Source organism: Xiphophorus couchianus, chromosome 19 (genome assembly GCF_001444195.1).
Source record: "Xiphophorus couchianus chromosome 19, X_couchianus-1.0, whole genome shotgun sequence".
NCBI lineage: Eukaryota > Metazoa > Chordata > Actinopteri > Cyprinodontiformes > Poeciliidae > Xiphophorus > Xiphophorus couchianus.
The window spans coordinates 13,227,056-13,248,885 of NC_040246.1; the positions used below are offsets into that span (position 1 = coordinate 13,227,056).

The 21,830-nt window shown below is 36.5% G+C and overlaps 2 protein-coding genes across 4 annotated transcripts in view; both read left to right on the top strand.

Annotated features, from left to right (window-relative positions):
• The window catches only part of dlgap2a (discs, large (Drosophila) homolog-associated protein 2a), a 159,380-nt gene extending 144,146 nt beyond the window's left edge, over positions 1-15,234 (top strand). For 2 of the 3 annotated variants that reach the window (XM_028000795.1, XM_028000796.1), the window contains 5 exons: positions 1,825-1,913; positions 2,060-2,499; positions 2,596-2,687; positions 8,003-8,155; positions 8,271-15,234. In XM_028000795.1, coding sequence (XP_027856596.1) covers positions 1,825-1,913; positions 2,060-2,499; positions 2,596-2,687; positions 8,003-8,155; positions 8,271-8,477 — 981 coding nt within the window. In that variant the 3' untranslated portion in view covers positions 8,478-15,234. Of the gene's footprint in view, positions 1-1,824; positions 1,914-2,059; positions 2,688-8,002; positions 8,156-8,270 lie in introns of all 3 variants that reach the window. The other variant, XM_028000794.1, reaches the window with a different exon arrangement.
• A 1,474-nt stretch (positions 15,235-16,708) lies between these two features.
• Positions 16,709-21,629, top strand: cln8 (CLN8 transmembrane ER and ERGIC protein). The gene is made up of 3 exons (XM_028001384.1): positions 16,709-16,805; positions 18,043-18,666; positions 19,695-21,629. Exons 2-3 carry the CDS (start codon positions 18,127-18,129, stop codon positions 20,019-20,021), a joined length of 867 nt encoding a protein of 288 aa, XP_027857185.1. The 5' UTR covers positions 16,709-16,805; positions 18,043-18,126; the 3' UTR covers positions 20,022-21,629.
• The last annotated feature ends 201 nt before the right edge of the window (positions 21,630-21,830 follow it).

Below are 21,830 nucleotides of genomic sequence, written 5' to 3' on the forward strand. Positions count from 1 at the left end.
CCTAAATCCTGCAAACAATTCATGCATTCAGCCTTTCTGGTTTCTGCTGCAAGTCATACTCTTTTTCACAGCCTGAATTAACCACAGGCATTTTTGAATAATGTAATAAAACATGTAAGTTACTTTTAAATACATTTGTACACCTCTGTGCTTCCTCCTGAACATCTGCTTACTGCTAACTTTAAGTCCTCTTCACTCAAGGAATGCCGCTAGCAGACAAAGTGGTCATTCACCAACTGCAAGCTTAATGGTATCTCGGTGTCATAGACACTCAGGGCAAGAAACTGAACTCCACGTTCTAGATATGATCATTATTGTGTGTGCCTGAAGAGAGAGAAAAGAGCAGCAGATAATTCATCTAACATACAACAAAAAACGTGTCTGAACGAGGCACTAAAGACTTTAAAATCTAAGAAAAGGCTCTTTGTAAGTATGAATTATTTGGTATTGAGTTCCCTTTGGTAAAAAAAAAAGAAAACAACTTCCTGCCTCCTTTATGTATTTGGTATATCATCAGTTGTTGCCTATTCTTTATATCTTAGGCATTATTTTCAAAACTCTTAAAGGCATTATCATAAGTGGCATCAATAATAGCTGATCCTTGTTAGTATAACCTGTCAAACTACAAATTTGTAGTGTTTTTATGATAGTCTCTATACTTTTTGAGAACAGCCAACAATGATGCCACACAACATTCATTGATTTATGTAATGTTAGAAAACATTAGTAAACAAACAGCAAGGAAGACATTAGACAGCTCAGGGAAACACTGGCATAGAAATTTTAAAATGGGTAAAATATGCCCTAAGCTTTGAACATCTCACAAAGCACTGTTCAATTAATCGTTTTAAAATAGGAACAACATGACACAGCAACAAGCCTCCAAAGGCATAGTCTCGCACCGAAAGTGACAGGCTAGGAATGGTGAGCATTAATCACAAAAGCAGCCCATGATATCGCTGCCCTGAACATACAGCTAGAACATCAATGAGATGGTTTAGATGAGAGAAATATTTTTTGCGTCGTAATAGCCTAGTCAAAGTCAGTTCAATTGAGAATCTGTGGAGACTCAAACATTTCTGTTCACAAACTGTTTCTATTATGGCAGTAAAAAGTGGTTTTATGATGTATCTAATCAGGGTTGTATCCTTTGAGTTTCCGCATCACTTTGCATTTTGTTGCTTGATCCCCTACTTGCAGTCTATTGAAAATACACAGAAGTTTGTGGTTGTAACAACAGAAAAAATGCTTAAGTGATTATGATAATTTAAATGTGAGCATGCATGATTCCCAGTTGCTAATGTTAGCAGGAAATGCTTCCTGCGCTCTGCCACTCACTGCAGGAGAAAGCATTTGTTACCCAGTGAAAAATAAGTTGGACTTAATGTTTCAGTAAAATAAAAGCATACTTCAGTCAGGGTTAGAGAAAAGAGAGAGGCTGCAGGTGACGCCCTCATAAAATTCAAACTCTAAAAGATGAAAATGACTTGTAGTGATTACTGAGCCATTTTTCTGAAAATCTAGAAGAACCCACCATAAACATGCAGCTGCAATTTACTTTTTGCTGTCTGATATAACATTTCCTGTTTCGATTAAATTCATGAAAGTGCTAAATTCTGCACAAACCCACAGTTCATAGTAGCAACCCTCTGCAGTCTTTTAGTCTTTGCAGCCTCTAATAAATCATACAGTGTTTACTTTCTGACGTGCCATGTACAGTTAAGTTGCTCGGTCCAGTCCCAACCCAATAAACCCGGAGGCACAGGGGAATGGCAGCTCACATAATGAGAAGCACTGTTGGTTTTTATCGTTTCTTCAACCAAGGTGGAAGCAGCCACGGACTCGGAGTCTGAAAGCAAAGGCTCACGGGAGTACCACTCTGTCGGGATCCAGGTGGAGGATGACAAAAAAGGGTGAGCTAATGGTGCCTAGGATGTTACATTATTATAAAAATTCTGCCTTTGATGTTTGAGCTCTCTATAATAAATGCTAGCCCTGTTTTCACTGCCATTACATGTAATTTTGTTGATTTTCATTCATCTTCTGCTTTGTCTTTCAGACAGGGAAGGTTCAAACGCTCCAACAGTGTGACGGCAGCTGTTCAAGCTGACCTGGAGTTGGAGGGCTTTCCCATTATGGAAGACAAAGGTCTGCAGTTTGGTGGGGGCTTTCAGCGTCATTCAGAGCCCAGTACTCCTACGCAATATGGAGCGGTGCGCACTGTCCGTACGCAAGGCCTCTTTAGCTACCGTGACGATTACCGCACCACCGCTGAACCGTCTAGTCCACGCAAGACCACCAGCGAGACAAGCTGGCAGCTAGAGCCTCCGTCCCCACGGGAGAGTGCAGCTTCGGCAGGTGAGTCGGGAAGGGTGTCTCCGTGCCTCCGGAGAGATGGAAGCTGGTTCATGCAGCTGCTCCACACGGAAACCAAGAGGATGGAAGCCTGGTGTAAAGAGATGGAGGCAGAAGCTGAGGAGAATGACCTCTCAGAGGAACGTAAGCATTCCATGCTTTACATGTCAAGCATGAACCAAGGGTCCTCAGTGGATTGTAATTGTAATGAAAACATATCACACTGTGTCTCTTCTTCAGTTTTAGGTAAAATTCGAAGTGCAGTGGGAAGTGCTCAGCTGCTCATGTCTCAGAAATTCCAACAATTTTACTGGCTATGTCAGCAAAATCTGGTAAGACAAGGTTATGTATTAGAGATGTCAACTATTTATACTAAGCTCTGCATGCTTTTTTTTCAAATGAGAGGCATGCTAAAAAGCATGATTATAATTTAAAAGGGACATTTAAAGAGCACATAAGACAATTTAGAGCTTCAAAACCTAGAAATCTTGAATGAATTCTGGGTTTAACAGAGTAATTGTGTGGCAAAAAGGAGAAACTTCCACAATTATTTGCATGGCCCACAAATATAAAGTATTTGTATAAAAAGAGTTGCTGACCTCCTTTAGAGATAATAATAACGTTGCTGGTCAGAACTGGAAAATATCTACCTGAATGCACAAGCAATCAATAATCTTTAGTGGTAAATTACAGAAATTCTTAGTGAGAGTGACAGTTTAAGTTGCTTGGACTCTCAGACAACATTTCTCCTGACTTTCTTCTCCTTACTAGATATATCACTCTATGAATCAAGAATTCAAATTGAATATTTAGCTAACATCTTATCTTGAGCAACTATAGTGTTATGAGTTGATGTCTGAGTTCAGCATTCCAAATACAGCATCAACACAATGTTCTTGAATACCTAGTTCTCACTTTTTCCTTTTTATTGTTTTTGTTTTTCACTTTTTCTGACACCTATTGACAGTACTGTCCATCCCCACTTGACTTGGCTTAACAGCCATAGGTTAGGGCAGTGGTTCCCAAAGTGTGGGGCGCGCTCCCTAGGGGGTCGCAGTGCAATTGCAGGGGGGACGCGGGAAGCGGTATGGATAAATGAAAATAAAAAAAACAGTTACACAAAAGTGTTTCACTGTAAAGATGGTTTGTAGTGTGTTTTGTTGCAATCAGAAGTGTGAAATAAACTTCAGTAGAGTTTGAAAACAAAATATGTGTATAGGTTTATGTCGGGTTGAACGATGTTTGTGCCCAGTTAATTTTTTTTTTTCTTTATTGGGGGGGATTTTATTGTAATCCATAGGGGGGCCCAGAAAATATTTGTTAACCACTGGGTTAGGGTAATTTGATTTGACATTGAAATTAGAATAACTGTCTTGAGATACAGGGCTGAACACAGTTGAAAGGAAAAAGTTGTGAAAATTAAAATATAAGCTCTTTAATGTCTCTGTAGAAAACCTTTTACTTTTCTATTGCAGCATTTGACATGTTGGTGTACAAGCTTTAAAAGGGTCACACTGGTTTTTGTAGCACTGATTAATGAAGTCTAGATTGAACTTTTGAAAATCTGACTGCAATTTTCTTCATAATGCATTAATCACTTCACATTCTTAAATTAAAGGATCACAAAGGACTGGACTGCAATTTGAAAAAAAAAACATTCTGTCTTTAGATGCATTCATGTAACTTCACAATCTTTATCCCCACCCCATTTCAGACATTTAGTACTCTACCAGCATATAACAGCTACCTGAATATAGAACAGATTGATTTAAGCAACGTTGTCCATCAATAGGATTCCATCTTATTTAGTTGAGCATTTTGAAATTACGGCAATAGGAACATGGGTGGGTGAGTAATTAGTAATTTAGCTTTGAAATGAACGTGTGCTTCATAGCCTGTACCGTGCACAAGATTGGAGATTCTTCTTCTATACTTGTGCTCTTTGTAAGTTGTTTTACAGAACACAGTCAGGTAGGCAACTTTTTAGATGAAGCTGGTTTGCGGTTATGAGAGATAGAGTTGCTGTTTTTTGCAGCATGCAGCAGAAAACACTCATTCAGAAGGAATGGCACATGGGGATTAGATAGTCTGAAGCAGCCTTACAGGAAAAGGCAAGTAATTTTCCTGCTAAAAGAGACAGTGTTATGTAAGTTTAGGGAAGAATTTACTTTAGTTAAAAAGGTCTGACCCCATAAATCTATATGTAATAAAAAATCACTCTATTTTGACTTCATCTATGAAATCCCCCACAAACTAGAGGCTTAAAAAGAAATCTAATTTTAATTCAGTTCCTCTTGAACTCCTCAATTAACTTTCTGAGAGTCTTATTTGAAATGTTTCAAAGACAGACAGCATATTTTAAGTGCTTCATTGGGGGGAGCTGAACGGCTTAATATTCAAAGCCAACCCTTAAAACTCCCAATTCAAATTAAATCTTACAACTCTGGAAACCTTAGGATGTTTTAAACTTGGCATCTAATGTGCATAATAAAGCACCTGGCATGCACAGGCTTTCAGTTTGTATTTGAAGATAAGAGTAATATATCCTATTCCTTGTTCAGAGCTCTTGGCTCTCTGTTGGCAGAATTGTTTTAATTCTATGTCATTGGAGGGGTTTCAAACATCATCTCTGACCTTTAGTTAAGACTAAGACCAGGCCAAACCCTTGATATAGTTTTTTCTGAGCTGTTCAGGGATGTTCTAGATTCACATCAGTCTTCCTGTATTACCAGTGTGGTTGAGGTTAACTGATGGCTGAATGTGACAAGTCATCCAGACGTTTTCCGTTATTTACAACAAATGAATTGGTGAGCACACTGACCAAAAAGGTATTCTTTTGAATTTTTTTGGGATCATAAAGATGTTTTTTGCCAAATGTGAGAAAGGACATGTGTGCTCTTTTTGATCAGCAGTGCTTTTTACCTTGGAGCACTCATTGCCTCTCACTGTCATTTGCTGGTGTCCCAGAGCCTTAAAATTGGCTTTACAGCCTTTTCCAGGTTGATAGATCTCACTGACCTTGTTTCTCCTCATATCATGCTGTCAAACAGGTTCTATTTAATTCATTTCTTGATTTTACAGGTTTGGCAGTAATCAGGCTTGAGAAAAATTTTACTCAGCTTTTTAACAAAAAAAAAATAAAAAATAAAAAAAATAAAGGTTAATCACAGTTTATTCATGATTTAACAAGCGGGGCAATTTCTTTTTTGCATTATTTTTCTTTGGACTCCTTTTCTTTTAATAAATTAAGTCATCATTTGAAAACAACATTTAGTATTTACACAATCTGTCTCTGACTGATGTTAAAATGTGTATGATGACCTGAAACATGGAAGTGTGGCCAAAAGTTATATCAGGAACCAAATACTTTTTCAAAGCCCAATAGAAAAAGTATTATAGGGAAAAAATTAGTTATAAAGGGGCGACAAAGGAAAATCTGTAACACTTTATTTAAAGGGGTGTGCATAAGACTGCAGTGGCACTGTCATAAACATGGTATAACACCTGTTATGAACATGAAGGTGTCTTCATGAATGTTTATAGCCATTGTCATGAAGAGTCATTCGGTAAATAATGGCACTTTTCATGCAAAGTTCACATTTTGCATGAACATTTAATGCATGTTTTAATGGAACTTTGCATTAAAATTGTCATTATTTACCAAATGACACTTCATGACAACAGTTCATAAACATTTATGAAGACTTCTTCATGTTAATGACAGGTGTTATGTGATGTTTATGACAGTGTCATTTCAGGCTTATGCACATCCCTTCAGATAAAGTGTTACTGGAAAATCTTAAGAATACAAAGCTCTGCTACAGAATTGTGAATTTTATGAAACCATCATACAGCAGCAAGAGAAAATCAGCAGTCACATCATCTAAATGTCATAAGAAAAGGTATCTCTGGGTTATCAAATTGCCATGTCTATTTGTCATAAAAATGGGTGTAAGAAATATAAAATCTGAAAGTTATCTTGGATCTGCAAATTTAGAGATCAAATCTTTGTTGTGTTTCATATATCGCCTTATCAAATAAATCTGAAACCAGATATTTTGCATACAAAGTAGAAATAGTGATAATTGGTAGACTGACCTTTTCTTGTTTTTGCTCATTTAGGTATACTATAATATATTTGTATTTTCTAAAAAAAAAAGAAAAAAAGAAAGAAAAAGGGAATTAAAAGGTTTGCATAAACTATCTTACCATGTGGTAGACCTGCCTTCAAAAGTTAAAGGTTATTACCACATTTCAAATCAGTTTGTTTATATAGCTCTAATTCACAACAAATGTCTTGAGGGTCTTTACCAAAAAAGTATTTAAATGAAATCATTTATACATGGAAATTAATTTCATTCATCAAACAACACAGAAAACCAAATTAATTTTTTAAAGAAATTTAAAGTTTTTTATCCAAGGAAGCCCATCAGATTTGAGTCATTGACTTGCATCATTCACCCCTCTGGATGAGCACATACAAACAGCAGAATATCACTTGCGTTGTGTCGTTGACATCAATCCCATCAATCCCTCTGATTGTAGTGACAGTGAAGAGGAAAAACTCCCCTTTGACAGGAAGAAACTTTCTGCAGAACCTGACTCAGTACAAGCGGCCATCTGCCATGACCAACTGGGGTTTTGAGAAGACAGAGCAGATATGAACTGATGTAGGATTATTTTCTGTGTTGATTAAAGTAAAAAAGTTAATTAATGGATGTAATTAATGTATGGTAGCATTATCGCAGCTGATGAATTGAGTTTATTCACTATCCTTTCCCACCATCCCCAAATTCTTTTAAGGTAGTCTCTTGACCTTTCGATAAGTAATAAAATCTCGCTCTCTGCCTCTCTTTCTTTCTTTCTTTAATTCTGGCATTTAAAAAAATGAAAACAGTTTTGATAATCTTAGCTGGAAACAGAGAAGGTCCTAATTTATTAATACTGTGGGAATGACACTGACACAAAAAGTGTATTTTCACAAAGTGCATAACAATTTCAGGAGTCAATATACTTTTAAGATAATTCCCTAGCATGGCTCACAAGTAAAACATATCCAATCTGTTGCATCATGCTGCTGTTACCTACATGATTCATTCATGACTGAGATTCCTCACATGCTTTTCCTGAGGCTCTTTTGTGATAAATATCTGCTGTGATGAATTATCTGAACAAATATGAAGATGGATTACGTTTCGGGAAAAAGTTCTTATAATCTGTGGATTGTGATGATATTCCTTTTAGGCACATTGTCAGTATGATTTAGCACCCAATTAGTTATTGCTCTTTTACATATCATTTTGTTTTATACTGCTTTAGAAAATATGGATGAGTTATTGTGAAGAAAGGTGAAGCAGAAAACAAATTTCTATATTAAGTAGGAATTAATGATTCGCTAAAACCTGAACCAGGCCATCTTTGGGGACAGTGGAGCGTTTCTCAATCTGTGTTCTCTTCATCTGCAAAATTAAATGATTAATAGGACCAACGTGACAAAGACAGTTTATTGTTTCATATCTCGTCCATGAAAATATGCCAGAGGTAGTCCCCCTACACTCTGATTTTTTAAAGTCTGATAAGGACACCTAGTGGATCTGAGCTGAAATGCAGTAAGTAGTGTTTCCTGCATCCTGCCTTTTCTCCCCAGGACCCTAGCGCCATGCCGCGACCCACCTCTCAGGACCTGGCTGGGTTCTGGGACCTGCTTCAGCTCTCCGTTGACGACGTCAACATGAAGTTTGACCAGCTGCAGCAGATAAAGAACAACAACTGGCGACCAATTGACAGCCCAGAAAAGAAGGTAAGGAGTCAGAGTCCTGGTTGGTGATTTTTTTTGTGGAAGCAAAAAGGAAAACACACATGCAAGTTGTAGGCAGGGAAGGGGACTTATGACCATTGTCTCCATCTTCCTGCAGCCACCAGCTCCCGTACCAAAGAAGACAGTAAGACAGAAGAGTGCAGTGACCAGGGAGAAATCTCTGGACCTCCCTGACAGGCACCGGCAGGAGGCACGCCGGAGGCTCATGGCAGCCAAACGTGCAGCCTCTTTCCGGCAGAACTCAGCCTCAGAGAGAGCGGACAGCATTGAGATCTATATTCCAGAGGCTCAGACTAGACTTTGAGAAAACGTTGGATCAGGGATCTGTACCTTTCCCTGCTCCTGTGCTCCAGCAACTCTAAAACTAGCCTTTTTTTCTAGACTGCTTCTCTTTCAACTCCTCCTTTATCCATCTCTGGTCTGATAGCCATCCTCAGTGCCCATCACCAACATCACTGGACTGTAGGATGTGCCGAGGCTCGACTTCCATTGCCAAAAACGTACATCTGACATGGGTTGGTTAGATCTTTGTGTTGGTTTGTTGGTGATCAAGATCTATTATCTCTCTCATGTCTTGGATGGACACATCTGTAGTTGTTCAGCATTTGCAAAGTGCCATTTTAAGAGGAAGAAAAGTGCAGCTTTGAAAACCTTACCAGCAACCACACCTTGGAGCTAAACATCAATGTGTTTATTTGGAGTTCTATGAAATTGGTCAAAGTTTATAACTGTTCACTATTTTTTAGTCTCTACAGATTACCTTTGCTTCTGCAGTCTTTAAAGGATTGAATCAACGGCTAAATATCACCAATTTGTTGAGTTTGAAAAAGGGCCAATGCTTGAAATACCTCAACTATGTGCACATGGTACAGGTTACCTATTCAAGGTGCTTCAGGCAATTCCTACTATGCGTTTGATTGGTTAGATGTGAAAAATGCAGCGTTTTACCATGTTTAGTCATGATAAAATATCTAGGTGTGCATCTTAATAAATCTAAATATAATTGAAAAGTTTATTTATTTCAGTAATTCAAATCAAAAAGTGAAACTCACAAACCGATTATTTCACACTTAATTGGTAATTATGGCTTGTACTAATGAAACCCAAAAATCAGTTGAACAGATTTTGAATATTATGTAAGAGAAATTTTTAAAAATTATTTAATTATAGTGAATTGTTTGACTGTACCTTTTTCAGTCACGGTTTTCCTTCCACTCAACTTTCCATTCATGTTATTCTGATGAATGGAAGATTGGTAAAAAAAAAAAAAAAAAGACTTTTTGTGGCTTACCCTCCTTGTGGAGTTTGTATTTAATCTATGTTACATACCTTTTCCCTTTTTGATGTGAATGTCTTGAAAAAATGTCTCATTTAATCATATTTTACTTTATTCAGATGCACCCAGGTTCAGTGACCTGATGTAGAAATAACATCTACTTGCTGTTTAATGTGCACCTTTCACAGCGGTTTTCTAAATATCCAATGTTCATGTTGCCATCTTTCAGACATTTACTTGAAGCTGTAAACCTGCAAGTCTTGTGCCAACATTTCATCATGTCAATGCAGTAGAGAAGAAACAAAAAAAAACTATGAAAGTTTATGTAACTCCTTAGATTAAAATGTGTAGACAAATGCACTTATGCACTTAATATAATTCTCAATATTTTCAAGGGAAATGTACATAACCAAGTTCATAATAGTACTGTTGTATTTTTTTAATTGTGAGTGGGAATGTTATGCTGTTTTATCCCCCTCCTTATGTTTGCTTTTGAAATATCTGGATGATCAGAGGCACATAGAATTTTGCTGCTCAGTTTTCATCATTTCCCAAACACTTTCAAGTTGCGCCTTCAGTCCACAGCTAATGAGGACTGATAAGAAGTAACCATCAAAACATAAACAAAATGTCAATATTTCTTTAAACTATGAACTGCTTCTTGATTTTCAAATATACTGAAAATTATCATAACGAAGTCCCTCTAATGAAGAGATCAGAATTAACAAGCTGAAACTGGGGCAAAGGATTTCCCAGGGGATGCAAATATTAAGTTTCAAATAGTAGAAACTTCACAAGTATATTCCTAAAAACTTGTGTAAAATGGGATATGATGAGGATAATGTTTGAAATAACTTGAAACAATGCTCAAACAAGCTGTTTCTCCTCCCCACTATGACAGAAAATAACTATTTGAGGGAGAAATCATTCCAAATCAACACAAATCTAGTCAGAAAGAATATTGTATTCTACAACTTTTGCTCGATTGGGGTATTTTCTTGCAAGATGTCTCCATTTTTGTTTGTTTTGTCATGGTGAGTCTCAGTATGTTACATATGTTACAGTATGGTCAAATTGGCAGTGCAGATTTTGCTTTGTGTGTATGTTAGTTAAAAAGGTCTATGTTTTGAACAACTGATGATAAGATAAATAACAACCAATTTTTAGATATTTCTGGTGGGTAAACCTCTTTTAATCCTATTAATAGTTTCATGTTTTGTTTTATTTAAACTTATGTAAATCATTGAGATGGCCTGATGTGATCTCTGCTGATCTATTATGATCATAATACATTCCACTCTTCTAATATTTTGCAATGAGAGTTAGTCTTGTACATTAGTATTTGAAGTTTATGGACAAGAATTGAATATAAGTTAAAATTGATTTCTGTAATGGATATTTTCTCAATAACTGTTGCAAAAATTCAAACATTAAGCGTAATTGTATAGGGTAGAATAAATGTAGCATTTGAATGCATTTCTTCCACTCTAAATTGAGCTGAGAAAAAGTATTGTCAACATGAACGATAAATACTAGTTTGAAATAAGGCAACAGAAATAAATTGAAACCAAAATAAAACTATTACTTAAAGATTCCTAGATTAGACTTTTTCTCCCTCTGGAAACAAAAACTAAGTTTTTCTACACATAATATATGTGTAAACATTAAAAAATATAATCTAAAACAGAGTAAAGACCATTGATACAACTTAACATTTTGTGTGCCATATATATAAAACTTATGATTCTTGATACTTATATCAAGTATAAGTATCAAGTATATATATATATATATATATATATATATATATATATATATATATAATTACATTTTTGACAGAGCCACACACACTACTAATATTATGTTTACTGCTTATAGAAGATTTTGTTCTGCAGCTTGACTAATAAATGTTAAGTCATAATTTCACAGGTTGGTAAGATTAACGTTTGACATAGGGTCAGGTGATTTGGTTAGCATTTGCCTAATCTCAGCAAAATAATCCCTTGAAACTTTTTTTTCTCTTAACTCAGGTTACATTTATATATTAATATTTTATGTTTAATAATGTGAAGCATCTATATGTGGCAAAGAAAGCAAAGACCGAAAAAAAATAAATTTGCCATAATCGATGGAATCATAAGTTATGTTCTCTACCAAAATGGTAGACTTGACAAATTTTGGACTGCATGCCTGACATTACAGCTGTGGTATAGCCTTAAATGGGTACATTCTCAAAAATCTGTAATGTGGCAAAGAAGTCTCCAAAGAAGAGTGGACTCAGGTTCCTCTACAGTGATGTAAAAGATTGTTTTCCAGTTACTGCAGAGTATTAATGTCAGTTGTGGCCAGTTTAACTACTTTTTCACATGGAGCCAGGTTGGTTTGGAGTATGTCTTACTAATTGAAGTCATCTTTTGAAAGAATCTTTTTGTCTGTAGTCTGGTTATCTTTGAAACTGAAGTTTGCTTGATAATCTGAAATATTTGTGTGACACAAAGTCTGATGCAGAGGAAATCTGTAAGAGTGATAAGTATGAGAGTGAGTTCATACATAGTTCTGCCGTTTATGCCACAATTTAAGGAACCTTTAACAGTATAACACTGGATTTCCAATTATTGCCTGTGTGTTGGATGCCAGACCGTTGGCAGAGCTGACTCATTCTCTGCTGTTGCCAGAGTGGCAGGCAGCAAGACGTAGAAAGACAGACTCGGCCTGACATATGCTGGCTTAAAGGAGACCGGCGCTCTTGCACTGAGCCCTGAACTGCTGGTGTTGTACGCTGTGTGTAGCTTCAAGGCTGTTCAGTGAGAATGGCAAGGCTCTGCACTGGGTAATTTTCTGCCTGACTTTGACTAAGCAAAGCAGCTTATGTAAGATTTTTGGTCCTTGGTGAGATCAAGCAAATACCCTCCAAGGCCTTTCAGAGCTTGTGTTGATAAATGTGTTGCTGAATAGCAGCCCACACTGTAAAACTTTAAGCATCAGCACTACATGCATTGGCCTTTGTGAGTTTCTCCCAGGCTGACTTTGTTGAAGGCTGTCAATGAAGTGACTGTGAACTATCTCAATTATGCAAAACGAGCAGAACTAAGTAGAAGTCTTGCATATCCATTACGTTGGTTCAGTTTAAAATATGGCTTCCTGCTCCTCCAAGTAGCACTAATTTCAACAAGACCATTTGTCTAGTAATGTCCATGAATGAATAGCACTAAGTAGCAATGCAAGATCAGTGCCAGAACTCACAAGGAAATAAAAAGGGATCAAACAGATTTGAGCAATAGAAGTAGGCCTGCTTCACCATATCCATATAAAAAAATATGTACAATCATGTTAAGAAATTCGAGCACCCTATAAAATATTACATTCTTCTTGAAAAAATGTTGAAATATCAATGTTTAATTTTGTTTTAATATATCTCCTGACATGGAAAAAGTGGATGATTCACAAGCAAATATTAAAAATTGTAATACTCATTAATCAAACATTATCAAAAAATACTTTAAAACATGCAAACTCTTAATAACTAGTGTCACCCAGTGGCTAAAATAACTTCAGTGAAATGCTTCTTGTCGCATTTCGTAGTTTTTAGGAGGTCCTCTGTGGATTTACTGTTATGTTTTGGGCCATTGTCATGTTACAGGGTACAATTCTGCTTTATTTTTTTTATATATGAACTCACAATTTCTTCAGGCAGCCTCTGACACACAGGGAAATTCATGGTGAATTCTATAGAAGTGAGCTGGCCAGATCCTGATGCTGGAAAGCATCCGCAAAGCATAACACTCCCATCTCCATACTCCATAGTTGGTGTCCAGGTCCTTTCCTGGACATAAATATTCAGTTTTAGGCTCATTTAGCCAAAGAACATTAATCCAGAAGTTGTATATGTTCTCTTTGGCAACACTTTGTCTTAAAAAGCAAAGGTTTCCATTCTGCACATCTCCTATGAAAGGAGAAGTTGCACAGTCTCTTTGTTGTTGTACAGGCATGTACTTTGATATCAACAGTAACACCCTGCTGTAGGTCTGGTGCTGATAAATTAAGGGGGGGGGTTAGAAATTTCTCTTAGTATCTTGTGTTCTGCTGTCAGGATGAACTCGCTTACTTGGGCATGATGGGAATTGTTTTGAAAGTTTTCAGCTTACAGATTATATTCCGTACAGTGGAACTGCTGGTTTCAAATTTTTTTGAGACCTCTAGAAATCCTTCACCAGACTCAACAGCTGCCACAATTCTGCAGATCTTAGACAACTCCAGCAGTCAGGAGCACATCAAACTAAAAATCTTTCATTTAAGAGGAGCAGATCTTGTTCGAAATCCAGAATAGCAGTTTTCTAATCATGATAATATGGTATTATATGTGGAATTTTATCCACTGAAAATTGGAGTAAGCAACTTTTTATTTTATTTATGTTTTACAGAATTCTTTTCAGCTTTATTTGCGTATTTAAACAACTTGAGATATATTTTACTGGGTATTGATAGCAAATATCCTTATGTCCAAAGATACTAGCAAACACACAGGCTTTCAGAGGGTACCCTAATTTTTCTACATGACCTTTAGAAAAAATTATCTTTAAAACTCTAAGTCTTTTCCCAACCCATGCATAAAGATTGCTGCAGCAGCAGAGTAAAGTTTGTCTCTAAGAGTGAATCATTTTTCTTCCATAAAACATGTTTTTCTTCACCCTTTTCATTAGTAATAGACTCTTTCATGAGGAGTTCCAAGGCCTCCTCCTACAAACGGACTCTGTACTCCTTGAAGCTCCTTTTGAAGGGTTTTCTATGCTGGATCTTCTTGGATGACATAGATTCAGATCTCCATAACGTGTGCCCTGGACGACCCTTTGATTAAAAATGCAGCTGCAGGTTTTGTTTGCTTTTTTAAAATTATTTCTTTTATTCTGCTCAAACTTTACGAAAATGACGAGGACAAAAAAATGCCAAGCTATTAACTGCAAGTGCCATCCATGTTGACTTATTCGGCATACTGTAAAATCATTTCTTGCGTCACTTTTAATAGGTTTTTAATAAATCAAAGAGGGAAACGGCTTCCTGATTCAATATTTAAAGTGTATGCCTGTATTTTAGCATTCTGTGGCCTCACATCTAAGGGGACTGTCTATGTTTTAACTCTAGAGCATAAAATATGAAATTCTTCAAGAGGACTTTTTTTGTAACTACGCTGCTGAGAGAGCATCATTGAGACTAATAAAATACTTCCTTTAAATTAGAATGTGAGATAACTCTATGATTACTAGATAAAGTAAAAAAGGTAGTTGTTTAGCTAAAACTATTTTCATCTCTTGTATATCATATCTATTGTAAGAATGAATATAATGCCAAATATTCAATATTTGTAAAGAATATATATATTATATATAGATATAGATATAAATATATAATATATGTTTCATTGGAACACAACTATTTTCTGCTTTGTTCTTATTTTCTGTTTTGCTTATTTTATAACTTGATATGATGGCATGCAAAAGACATATTTTGAATGTATTTATTTATTTCGTTCAGGATTACAGCACTGTCCCATTGATGTTTTCTGATTATTTAGACGCATTTCACATGTGCATTTCTCAGTGTGGGTGACATCTGTGCAACATATTGCATTTTTAGCTTTTTACTTTGTATGATTTTAGTTAAGCATATGCATCCTCCTTCCTTCTGTCCAAACTGAGCAACTTGAACATTATCCCCTCTTCCTGGTTTGGTCGTTGCTTAGGAATCATCCATTGTAAATAATATTGCAATTAAATTTTTGTAGAAAAGATTTGCAAAATTTCTTTTGTCTGTTTATTTCACTATTCACTTCTGTTTGTGTAAGTGTAAACTCATTAATGTTAGTGACTAATTTAAGGTGTTTTCCCACTACTTTCGGTAAACAGTACTTTAAATAAATACACATAAAATTTTCCACATTTCTTGTGGAAATCACAGACCTCAAAGCATTTAACAGGGATCCTGTATGATATTTAAAAATTGAAATTATTTCCATTATTTCTACTCTGCAAAAATAATTAAAGCTCATTCAAGCTAGGCAGAGAAAAAATACAATTCAAGTATTACCACATATTTTCAATTGAATTTAGAATTTGACTAGGCCATTCTAGCATATGCATAACCTAAGCTTAAATTAGACCATTTCATTATAGCTCTGGTAGTATGCTCAGAGCAGGTTTCCTGCTGGAAGATGAAGTTCCTCCAAAATTCAAACTTCAGCACAGTTGGATGTTCCAACAGGATAATGATCCCACAAACACATCAAATTTGGGTGGCGCCGGCCACAACCATGCTGAAAACGTTTGGACAATGCTTAAAGTTAGATGTGTGTTGGTAAACCACACAGTTTAATAAAGCTCTACCAATTCCCCTAAGACAAGTGATCATATTTCCAAACAGAATTATTGTGAATGCGAGATGGCGACAAAAAGGATTTCTCTCCACCTTGTAAATGGAAGTGTATGTAATATCTATCTATCTATCTATCTATCTATCTATCTATCTATCTATCTATCTATCTATCTATCTATCTATCTATCTATCTATCTATCTATCTATCTATCTATCTAAAATATTACATACCATATTATTGCTATTATTGCTATACAAATAGCAATAATTATAGCTATCTATATATGTTTAAATATTAAAACTTATAATAATAAATTACACTATTTAAACATTTAGCAACATATGTATACTTTATATAAAAATTGGAATATATGTTAAAAATTCAACAATGTGAATGTGCATTTTATTTAACTAATTTATTGTCCGTTTGAATTATTAAGAGATGGACCGTAGCACAATAAACAAATTGAATAGATTTTGACAATTCTTTTGAGTTAAAATATTGTTGCAATTTTTAATTTGGAGGTGGATATTTGTAGATAAGTATTTGTGTATTTACTTTCTTATGTATTATACAAATTCTATTTAAATTATCACATACATAAATATTTAGCCGACTTGTTAATTGTGAAAAATGAAGTGAGTGATTTTTAATTTTCCATGTCCGCAAATCATAAATGAGGGCAGTATGCCGCCCCCTGTTGGACAACAGCAACCTGGCAGATAGAAAATACTCGGATGCAGGTAAAGCACCATGAAATGTTTACAGATCGGCATATTCTGTATCTTAACGCTAACTCCACATATATTCATTTTGTCGAGTATTTAATTGACCTTTCTTTATGAAACAGATCGATTTCAGTAGCAATGACGTTTTTCGGAGGCGCGACTTCCGGTTTGGGTGTCATGTGACCAAATTGGAGTCTTATGATGCGAGACTTCCTGTTGTAGTCGGATGATACAGAGACACGGTGTTACAAACACACCACGGTGAGTAAAATTCACTTATATTGCCTAATTATCGGTCAGATTGTCCTTGCCGCGCAGTTGCTTGCTTATTCGTGTCGTTATGAGAAAAAGTTTAGTCTGACTCATCATGTCAGTTAGCAGAGGTAACATTTTGTTTCTAAATTTAGCTGGTAACTTAACGCAAGAAGCGATTTTATCACTGTGTGTTTCAGATAATTAAATATAAAAACGGTGTGTTGAAGCGTTTTTGCAGCATTTCATTGCTAGAATCATAGGGAGGAATTAAAACGGTAACATAACAAACAGTAGCAGTAAGTATGTGCCAGGTTTTTGATCTGATTGACTGAAGGACTATTTTTCTCAATTAATTTAATCTTAGCTACCTTTAATCCGTTCTAGTTAGACCTTCATAATACACTAAAAGCAGACTCTGTATAAAGCAGTTTGTGATGTGTGGGATCTGTATTCAATTCGTGAGAATGCATAAAAAATGTGCAATTCCAGCTTTTTCCAGAGGAAATTCCAGAGGAAATAGGGGATGAAAGCCTTAACTTGTAACCGTCATAATGATCTTATTCACAAATACATTTTAAGATCTGTCACTCCACCAGCAATCAAAAAGCAAAATCTTTTCCTAGCCATTCTTTTGCTAGATTCTTAAACATTTCATTCATATCCTCACCTTTATGACTCATTCAATGCTTTCTGTTAAAGCACACAAGTGGCTCGTTGATAAAAAATCCATATCCGTGCAGGCATAAGATTCTGTGAGGCTTGCTGTTCATGCGTCACACATTAAAGCTCTCCCACTGACTCTCTTTAGAGATCATTCTGTTTTTATTTTGTTGCAGACTGTGGGGATTGCTGCATCACCAAAATGTCTGAGACTAGATGTTATGCTCAAGGACTCTACTGTAGCGTGAAAGCCCGGTTCTCAGTACAGTGGCACATAAAAACCTTCTGATTGGACCGTGTATTGTGGTTTCTCACGTTTGTCAAGTTTTAGACTATCCAGTCTTGGTCTTGTGCTACACCTACAAGCACAGTTCTGCCTTTTGCGTTCCTCAGATTTAAGTCATCAGTTATTATTAGCAAAATTGTGGTTTGAAATTTAGAGTGATATGTGTTCACGTTTTGAAATAGTCATTTATTCAAGTGCTAATTAGATGCCTCATAAGCTTCCACTCTATTACATCTCAGTGGATGACTTGACTCTACCTACTTTAGCAGTTTTGTTTGTTTGTTTTACTGTTTTCAGATATCACACAGTATGCATTTGCCGATTGAAGCTCCCACCTGCAGGTGATCTTCTCCACCTAATCAGCTTCCTCCCTCCATCACCATGCCCACTGACCAGCAGACCACTCCTCTACCTCAACCCAGCCCAGAGTGCTTTTCCTGGGACTATCGCCTTCAGCTCATCAGCCTTGGCTTTGGGTTCTACATGACTGTATTTATCTTCTGCCATCTCCTGTCACTAGCTCTGTGCTACACTTACAAGGCTCTCCCAGCCAAAGAGAAGGTCTTCTGGAACCTTGCAGCCACTCGGGCAGCGTTTGGCATTCAGAGCTCTGTGGCAGGACTCCGGGCTCTGACTGAGGAGTCTGCCATAAGCAAAGACAAAGTGATTGGCCAGGAAGACTGGTCATGGTTTCATGTCCTCACAGCTACCGGCTTTTTTGTGTTTGAGAATGTGGCACTACATTCATCTAGTGTCGTGTTCCGGTCATTTGACTTGCCCTTGGCCACACACCATTTCTTCGCCCTGTCAGGATTTGCAGGTGCTGTGGTGTTTGATTCTCAAGGACACTTCCTGGCAATGGTTACTCTCCTCCTGGAGATAAGTACACCTTTTACCTGCATCTCCTGGATGTTGCTGAAGGTAAAAGCTTCATTGTTTTCTCTGTGTTAAGTCAAAGTACACATCACAAAAGATTTCTTTACTCAAGCCATATTAACTTATTGTTTATGCAGGGGTGAGTATGAGATTCTCATGGTTCAACATTGAACTACAATGTTTTAAAAGTTAAATTCTTGGATTATTAGGTATCTAAACGTTGCAACCAACAGGGGATAGTGTAAATATATATATGAAACTATAAACTAAAGGATGAAACAAAAAATAATGAATGATTTCGTAGGTATGTTTGTGTTATTAGATAGCAGTTGGGGCACAAATGTCAGCAGCTGCAGACTCGGTAATGGTAATATGTCTAGTAAAACACAATGTCATGATATTTACACCCCAAAATTTAAAATGAGTGTTGCTGCTATATGACTTTACTTCAAACTGAAAAGGGGAAAATACTTTTTTATTGGTAAGTTTTCATCCATAGACTTACTCCAAAGTTTGTTTAGGATATTTAACCATTTATATACACAGGTATTAATATTAGCTGAGTAGCTTCCATCCAGCTGCTGCAGTGGTTTGCCAAATACAGTTTTAAAGCCAGCTGCCCGTCAGTACACAGGAACATTAGGGGGAAGGGCTGTGCTGTTTTCCTGTTACTGCTGGAAAAAGCGCAGGTCAACTTGACACTTTCTCTCGCATCTCTTTAAACATTTTTAAAGAGTAAATGTTCCGTTTACTCTTTAAGACCTCAGTCTCGAAAACAGTCTCTGACTCAAGCCAACTACATATTAAATATTTTATTTTTGTTTTTCATATCACATGGTTGGTTGCTGTTCCTTTGTCACCTAATTTTAAAACGCCTCGTTCTGTCACTGCGTTTCAGTTCTCTTTAGGCCTGCAGGGACATGTGATTCTGAACAGATAAAATTCAGTGTTGTTAAAAAAGGAAGTTCTTTACTTGGTGGCGTTGCCTAAAACTTTCTGTTCCTTTTCATAGCATGTTTACATGCAATAATATTCATGTATAAATGCTTGTTTCTGTTCTCCTCATGTGAAAGGCTGGCTGGGCTCGCACTCTGTTCTGGAGAGCCAACCAGTGGGTGATGATCCACATGTTCCACTGCCGAATGGTGCTCACTTATTACATGTGGTGGGTGACTCTGACCCACTGGGAGGGGATAAACACCCATGTGGCGCTGTTCCAAAGACTGATCTTCTTCTCTGGACTCGCACTGCTCACATTTATCATCAACCCCATCTGGACGCACAAGAAGACCATGCAGCTGCTAAATCCCGTGGACTGGAACTTTGGAAACAAGCTGGCACCGGTTAATGACATTGCAGAGAATCAGTCTGGGGTTTCTAGAAAACCCCATAAAAACTGAAAAGCATTTACAAGATCCCAATCTGTTGAACTTACACTGCTTTTGTATTCCACTTCTGATAATTTATGTTTGAGATTAACACTTTTAAGAGCATGAAAAGCTATTTGGTTGTATAGGGTTATCTAATCATGCTGCGTGTCGCAACAGTTTTCCATCATGTTGTCTTCCATAGATTTGTTTCAATTTACTATTTTTTTAATCTTGTTTGGGGTAGAAAATGGTGTATTTTTAAATTAGTTTTGTAAAAGATATCTAATACTCTCTGTTTTGGAAAAAAAATACAAATAAGCTGTTTCCTCGAGCTCTGCACCTGTCACACACGCACAACAGAGTTTTTGTTTAATTTGAGGAAACTGACTTATTTGTTGGATCCATTAAAACCTAAATGGACAAATTAGTTTGCAGTAGTCTCGGAGTGCAAGTCTTCCCACGTCAGTGCAGCAGAGATTTGTCAGGGCACACAAAAAGCTTTTCTTCTTTATCAATGGAAGAAAGCGCTGGAATTGTTGCCTTCACAAAGGCCTTACTGTCTGAAATGGAGATGCAGTATGACAAATGTGAATCAACGATGACAACAGAACAAGCAAGTCATATTGAAACCAAGATGTATTTTTAAAATATGAAGAAATATACCTTAAGCTGCAGAAGTCGGGTATATTGAAAACTAACATTATTGGATATTTGCTTAGACTTGCTGCATTGTATTGGGTCTTTGCATAATGCTACATCTGGCAAGGGGATTTTTTTTATCTGTGCTACAAACATTTGCTATATATTTATATGCTTTTTTTAATGTAAAAATTTAAACTTGACCTGAAAATGTCCTCAAAATGCCACATTAACTTTTAAAGGGGCAGTATTCAGTTTTGTTTTTGTTTTTTTTTCAGTTGTACATGTGATAATGTCATTCCCTCATCAAAAATATACCTGGAATGTTGCTTTGATTCTTCACTCATGTTTTTGAACTCCTTTAATTTCCCATGGCAACCATTTAGGTGTAGAAAACGCTTTGTCTCATCAAGTGCTGCCTTTTCCACACAGCTTCTCCTCAAGCGTTTGCCTCACAGAACTCTTCTCTCCTTCAACTTCCCCATTCAGCAGCAGCAATTAGCAAACACCCGGTGAAACCATGCATCTGCCGAGCTCTATGTACGAAATAAGTGTAAGAATGATGTTGTCATGACTCGGAGTGCCGGAAAGAGCAGGAGCTTCTTAAAGAGATAGAAGCCCAGTTTCAAGGCATTAAATTGTAAAGTCAAATTACTTTTAAGTCGTGTGATACAGCATTTTTTGTAACAAATTACGGTAACAGTTATTTGATTGTGCTATAAAATGTCAAAATGTCTCTGGAAATATACATAATACTGCCCCTTTATATGCCAAAATCATGGGTACTATAGACTATATGAAATTGCCTTTTTGAATTAAAGCAATATACACTGGAATAAGACATTTTAGCAGATATTGATTATTCTGTTCTGGATTGAATATTCTTTAATTCATGTCAAAACAATATTTATTTGGTCTAGATAGTTTCAATTGGAAACACAGGATTGTATGTTTGTGTGGCCTATGAATATGACTTTCAAAATAAAAAAGATTTCTGATACAAAGCATTTTTCTTTTTACTTGAGTGGAAGTTGGTTTTGCTATTGCGCTACTAAGCTCAATGAGATGCGTAATCCAAACATTTTAGGCTTGACTCCTGCTTCCTCCTGCCCCATGCTGCTGCATACCCGGGCAAGTCCTTTGACTCCAAGTTACCTACCGATGTGCATATCTGTTTTTGAATGTGTTCATTTGTGAATG